The sequence below is a fragment of the Prunus mume genome, linkage group LG8 (assembly GCF_029339155.1).
Source record: "Prunus mume cultivar Tortuosa linkage group LG8, ASM2933915v1, whole genome shotgun sequence".
Classification (NCBI taxonomy): Eukaryota; Viridiplantae; Streptophyta; class Magnoliopsida; order Rosales; family Rosaceae; genus Prunus; species Prunus mume.
In genome coordinates, this window is record NC_142705.1 from 22,032,340 (window position 1) to 22,039,412 (window position 7,073).

A 7,073-nucleotide genomic window follows, 5' to 3' on the forward strand; every position below is an offset into this window, starting at 1 on the left:
CCAACTCCACTGATATCCCTACCATCACTTTGGTTTATATATATATATATATACAGTCCCCTTCTATTGAGGGATCCCTCAAATAATTTTATTTGAGGGATGACCTACAATTTTTTTTCCAATGATCCAAACCATCTATTTTTTAGGTCTTCATTCATAGATCATCCTTACAAAAAATTAGACAAATCGGAAACCGTTTCGACATCCAATTGTGTCCTATAAAATCAATGAACACGGTGCTTCAAGAAAGTACTAAAATTTCAATAACTCAATTTAATGATCAAATGATATCGGATTCAAGTGATTTTTTGTAAAGATGACTTTTGAATGTGTATCTACAAAATAGGTGGTTTGGATTAATGAAATACAATCCGGAGTGGGCCCTACAAGGGGTGTCCCTCAAATAACTTATTTGAGGGATCCCTCAACGGAAGCTCTCTGTATATATATATATATATATATATATATATATCTCTCTCTCTCTCTCTCTCTCTCTCTTTTTCCCTTCTCCTTGTCGCCTCCTAGATCCAGGCACCATCAAACTCATCCCATCTCGCAGAATTCATTTTGAGTTCTTAGGTTTGGTATGGGTGTGCTAGGGACACTGGTGGAGCCATTAAGCGATCAGTGTTGTCCTAGGCCCCACTCCATTTTTACCAATTTTATTTATATACTATATATGATATATGATATTGTAATATATTAGATTAGTTGTAGGATATTTAATACCAAAATAGGTTCTTATTGTGTATAAATTAACCATAAAAGTTCTTAATCTCTCATATACTTATCTCCCTTAAAGTTTTTAGGTTAGTTTATAATATTTGCACTATAAAAAACCCCTAAATTTACGGCCTTTCTTTCTTTTTCTCTTTTGTTTAACTTAAGCTTTGTGAATTTTTTATTTCAGTCCTTTTTTCCACGTATGAGTTGGGAGTGTTGGGATTTATGATTTATGAACCATATTTTTTTTCCTTCTCTCTATTGGGATATAAATGATTAATTTGAGTATTTAATACTGTAGATGATGAGATTACTATTAAACCAGTTTAAAATATGAAATTTACTTTTCTAAAAAAATAAAAAATTTCATGAAAATTATGATTATAACGGATGTATATTATTAATATCAAATGATATTATGAAGTGAGCCAAAAAGAGTAGTTAGTATTGTATTAACTCATTAACCGATTAGCGCTTTAGTGCTCCTATTCAAATTATTTTTTAAAATTTTGGCGGATTAGGGCTGGGGTACGGGGGAATGGATTGGATTATTTTTATTTTTATTTTTTGTATTTTTTAAAATTTAATTGTTTATAAGATAAAACAAAGATTTAATTATTTTATTCCTATCTGGAGTCAAAAAATAAACTTTAAAAATTGGTTTTACAATGGCCACGTCATCATTTATCATAATTGTTTATGGTATGGGTAATGGAGGGTCTCATTTGTAAGATTTTTATAAGTTTGAGTACCTGATTGTAGGGTGTTCAAATCTTATGTATGAGTTTGTAATGCCCCATAGTTCTGGGGTTTTATGTAGTTGATCCTTAAAATTTTTTTGAATTTGATTTGTAATTGCCTTTGCAAATTGCATGTCATGATGAAGAATTTTATTTAACAAACAATGGTTTTATTATGGCATCAATTCACGGTAAAATTTTATTTTAGTAGTTTCATATTAAAGCATGTTACAATCATGCTCTTTATTTTTTAGTTAAAATTTAGCTAAAAATAGACAAAAGCTATTTTAGGAGCTCTCTTTAAAAAAATATATATAAAAATAATTAGCATTAATTAAAAGTTTAAAATATGCATAAAACAAAGCAACATTAAATTATAGGGAGCTACTATGAATCATTTATCTCTCCTCAGATTTAGGAGGTCCTAGAGGTCTCCATATTTTGGGAGGTGGATAGGGAGCATGCATGGTTGGAATTGTAATCTGTTTCTTCGTCCCTAAAATTTGTCTAAATAAGTGACTTGGGGAGTTCATTATGGATACTTAAAAACCCTAATTTAAATTTTGCAAAATACCTTCAAAATCTGAAGATCGGTCACGTCCGAACATATATACAAATATAAGGAGTCCTAAGAGTTAATTTACCTAATCTTCACGTTAACCTAGAAAAACCTTGCTGTATTTGTGAGGAATTTGACCGTTTTGTGCGTTTCAATTAATCATGAGCATCTCAAGCCATACATAATAATCATTTCGCAGGAGCATGATTAAAATTTCGCACATTGGATTCACAACTAGGTTGACTGGGGTGTTTCGTAGTCAAGTACAGATCAATCGTGTTGCTAACAAAGTATTTTATTATGGCATCTAGAACCATAGAATCTGACGCAAATTAAAAAAAGCAATTTTGAAGGGAGGTGCCAGCCAATAAAAGTGGATATCACACGGTGTTTTTCTCAGTAACCCTGCCCTAATGTTTCTGCAATTAAATAAAGAAATCCGTAACAAACATCCGTCTGTTTTGGATTGGTTATATTGGTCGGTGTGGAGGCCAAGTTGCATATTCTTTCCTCTGATTTTCAAGGGTTATATTGGTCGGTGTGGAGGCCATGAAGGCATCAACTTCTAAGTTCGACTTTTTCTCCATTTCTTTTCATTTATTGCTGCTATCGAGAAGGAAAATGGACACATTCTATAAGATTTGAATAACTTGACTGACCTAAGAATAATGACCTCATTCTCCTTCAAGTTATTCGATTTTAGTCGGCAAGTTCGTCATTATATACTTGTTACTGTTTGGTTGGTTGAATAGTGTTTAAACATCGTTATGCATGAAACCAAAACAACAACTTAATCTTAGGGAGGTGGTAGTCTTTAATCTCTTGGTTTGGTTATGACTTAGATTTGCCACACATCTTATATTTTCTTTCTGCTAATACGGGTTACTTCAGTTGATAAGGTTCCTAAATTCCACCGGTATTTTCTTTCTGTAAAATTCCTCTGTAAAAAGCAAATTGTTACAAAATTCGACCCAACGTCCTCATTTAGTGGATTGAGGTAGTGAGTTCAAGTAGGAAAGATAGTAATAAGATTTATAATAAAACACACATAACATTTCATAAGTTGATATCCATGTTGTAAATGATTATATAGCTAATACGCTACCGTCTCATTTCTAAATACATTGTGCAACTCAGAGGTAAATTTGCAATCATTACAATGAAGAAAGAAGGAAAAGAGAAAGGATATATAGTTTGACCGACCGTAAGCTATTTGAAACATGCATGGTAGCTAATAAACATATATATTTTTCTAATAATCACATACTGCTGTAGGGAAGTAAATGTAAGATGATGAACGAAACCAGAACAAGAGGCAAGATTATGAAGAAACATTTGTAGGAAGCTCCATTTTTGTAGTTGCAGGCAGCTTTAATCTACTTAAGTTGTCCTTGAAACCTGCATTCACAAAAAAATTTGTGACTGAATCAGCAGCTTCAGTGGACTCCAATTTGTAATACAGTTATGTTTACAATAGCATCAATACGATAATAACGTGCGGACATCAACATAAGAGAATAATTATATATATAAATGATTTGTTCATTATAACTTCCTTTTTATAGTTTGATAGGGTACATTATTTTGAATATATACAAAAACAGAACTGTGTATACAAATATACAAAATTGTAGGTACAATTTACTTATATTCATAATAATTTACTTATTGAACTAATTAAAATATAAATTATTGTATTTAACACTCGGTTTTAATGGAAATAAATATAATCCAAGCTTTGAAATCTAAAGATGAGCAAAAAAATTGGAAAAGAGATCTAAATCAACCGGAAAAACATGATTGAGAAAGAGATTCTAAAAAAAGAAGAAGAAATTAATGGAATAAAAGATTGAGATCAAATAGGTTATTAGAAAAAGGAGTTAGTGGAATCCTTAAATGTTACCAATGCAACGCAACCTCCATTTCGAATCTTGAAATGATAAAACTAGAAGGCTTGATTCTTAAAATATTGGAGAGGGCGTATGAAATCCAACTAGAGAAAGAGAAGAGGTTCCTTTCTTGGACTTGGAAGATGCTGTTGATACAAGTTTATATATAAACTAGATTTGGAAATAAGAAGTACAGTTTAATCTTTAAAGAACAAAAACAGGAGAGAGAGAGAGAGAGAGAGAGAGAGAGAGTTTACCAGGAAATAGCTTTCACCAGGCTGCAAGCCGTGAGCTAAGAAACCGAATTCATTGAGTGGCAGAGGTAGACCAGAGGAATGGACCAACAGCACATCTTGACCAAACATGGATTTCATGTCAAGTGGTCCTTTGGGAACTTCTGCTGGAACCCCATTAATAAACACTGTGATGAGACCTGGACATAAATGAATGAACCAAAGCATATATTTCAGGCGTTGATATGAAAATCCAAAGCAGGAGCAGAAAGCCAGGCTTTCATATTAAAGAAGAAAAGGATGTCAGAATCTTATTACCGAAAGCAGAAAATCATAAGCTTTGCATAAATTAAGCTATTGTTATGATCAAATTACAACCAGCGAAGAGGGAAAAAGTGAGTGAGTGTGGTATGTTGATGTGAAATCAACACTATTGTGAAACAGTAGTTGATTTCAATTACCTAGATATGTTGTCTTTTCGTTTGAAAAGACTGCCAGAAAAAGGAATTTACATGGTTTTAGGGAAAGCTGCAACTTTCGTACCATTGATTCAAACACAAGAGCTGTCACATCAGCAAAAAGTCGCTGCTAATTTATATACCTCCGTGGCTCTCAGAGTAATCATGAATCTATGGGAATCTAGCTACTTATTATTAAAACTATAATTAAAATTACAATTAAAGAAAATGAAGCTTAAGAAAAGCATGATAAAGTCAATAATAACAAATAAAACTTGCTCAAGACATGGAAAATAATTAAAGAATATATATAAATATAAAAACATAGATGTGAAAGTGAAACGGTCGAGCAGAAGAGCAGATTAGCCATGCACCTACCAGATTGGACAAAGTTGAGGTATCTGAAGGGCCTCCTCCTAAGACAGACGTTACACCAGAGCCTTGCTCGATTTCCGGAAACCCCATTTGACCAGAAACTGAAAAGAACTGGTCAACAGAAGAAGACGTTTGCTGATCATGATCTGCCATAAGATGATGACCACTAGACGAAGAAGAAGAAGAACCCACAAGATAATTACAAGAGCCAAAAGAAGTAGGAGAAGCTCCAAAAGCTATGGCAGGAGCTGGAGCTGGAGGACTGCAGCTTATTTCATACTGAATTGCACCACTACTTATACCCATTTGATGATCACCAACTTGATTACTATTAGTATTATTGTTTCTTTGTTCAAGGCTGGCCTGCAGCTGCCGTTGTCGGCGGCGAGATCTCGACCGTCGGTTTTGGAACCAGTAAAAGACGTTTGCATCCCCGATGGTGCCGAATTTCTCTAAAAGTTTCCTTATTCTCACAGTTTCTTCTTTGGGGGGATTCACCATTCCACTGTTGAAAATTGACTCTAGGATTAGGATTTGCTCTGGCTTTGGTATCCATCTCGACCTTACTGGCTCACTGCTTCTTTCCGATCCATTTCCTGGACTATTAGGGTCTTGCCCTTTATCTTCCATATATTACTGTGCAGAGGAAGAAAAAAAGAAAAAGAAATGTTGTTTTGAAGCTGAAACCTAGATTCAATGGGGAAAATAAAAATAAAGAGAGATACAGACTGCTTAAGGATACATACATAGGAAACCGCTTAAAAAAGGTGAGGTTATATATAGGGCAAGCTCAAGGAAGATTATTACTATACAGTTAATTACATAACTGCCCTTCATATTTTTATATATTTACTTTCACCTACGATTTTATATAATGAGTAACGCTAGAGAGATAACATATGTACTTCTTACCACATTAATTACTTGACATCATGTTGTCAATGACGACTATTTGGCCTTGTGACTTTGTTGGAGGTCCTGAATTTTAATTTTATAGACGACAAGTGATGAAGAAAAAAAATTAGTTGACGGTAGTTGATCAATGTGTTAATTAAGAACATGACATATATGAACATTAATGTAATAAGTACATATCACACCATCACGGCTATATAGCTAAATTTGAATTAAAGTGGCTAGAATGAAATTTTAGCTAATCACTTTTATGTTACTCGAGCAATACTCTCTGTCTAGCTAATTATGATTTCTCTTATTGTTTTTTCAACTGAAATTATGTTAATTTAATATTTTTATTTTTCTATACTAATGGTATTGGAGGAATGAGAAATTCGAACACAGAATCTCAAATGTATGAATAAATGCTCTTAATCATTTAAACTATAAACTGCTTACAATTATATATTGTACTAAAATTTGCATCCGTCACCCATCTTTCTTGAAAATAGGTTCTCTAGTTGTGCACACAAGTAGAGGGAATATTTGGAAAGGAAATTATTTTCTAGATTTTAGTTCGAGACCAAGTTGGCTTGGGCCAATAGTGCCCTAGGTCAAAACTCCTACAAATATGAAGGGCCAATGATGCATACTGAACTCCCCCGATTCCTCTTGAAAGATGACAATTAATTTCAAAACATGAGAGATTTCAACCAATTGAAGATTGCTCTGCTACACCCTCACGTTGCTATGATTTCTAGTTGACATACCATCTCAATTTGTTATTCCTTAAGTTCTGCTATAACCATTTAGCCCAAACGACTTTTTCTTGGCACAATTTGATTCAAATTGCTTTCAAATTGCTTAGTTTCGTTTACTTTCCTGTTATTTATCTTTTCCATATGGAGATCTATTACTAGATGTTCTCTATTTTTTTATTCGAGCTGGTTTTCTACACTGTTTGTAGTTCATCTTGTTATTTTCAAATTTAATAAGTTTCAATTCAATTTCCTCGTTGTTTTATTCCACAAGACACATTGTTTAAGTTCTTTATTCATTAAAGACATATAAAATAACCTATATTGAGTCAATTTCCCACTCGATTTACAGTGGCTTGATACAAAATTTTAATTATGTGGTGTGCAAGTTGCACAATCCCATTCAATTTTTTACAGTTTCTTCAGCGCTAATAATTGTACGTT

At 33.1% G+C, this 7,073-nt stretch overlaps 1 protein-coding gene across 1 annotated transcript; it reads right to left on the reverse strand.

The window, feature by feature from the left end:
* Positions 1-3,098: 3,098 nt before the first annotated feature.
* On the reverse strand, positions 3,099-5,690 carry WOX11 (WUSCHEL related homeobox 11). Its single transcript, XM_089043015.1, has 3 exons — positions 4,977-5,690; positions 4,169-4,344; positions 3,099-3,420 (listed from the first exon to the last, which is right to left on the reverse strand). Exons 1-3 carry the CDS (start codon positions 5,605-5,607, stop codon positions 3,403-3,405), a joined length of 825 nt encoding a protein of 274 aa, XP_088899141.1. The 5' UTR covers positions 5,608-5,690; the 3' UTR covers positions 3,099-3,402.
* Between the last annotated feature and the right edge of the window lie 1,383 nt (positions 5,691-7,073).

Bases quoted from the DNA above. Each gene is read 5' to 3' on its own strand.
- WOX11 (XM_089043015.1), bottom strand. From the start codon at position 5,607: ATGGAAGATAAAGGGCAAGACCCTAATAGTCCAGGAAATGGATCGGAA. The intron at 4,345-4,976 runs GTGCATGGCTAA...ATTTATGTCCAG, and splicing joins AACTTTGTCCAATCTGGTAG to GTCTCATCACAGTGTTTATT.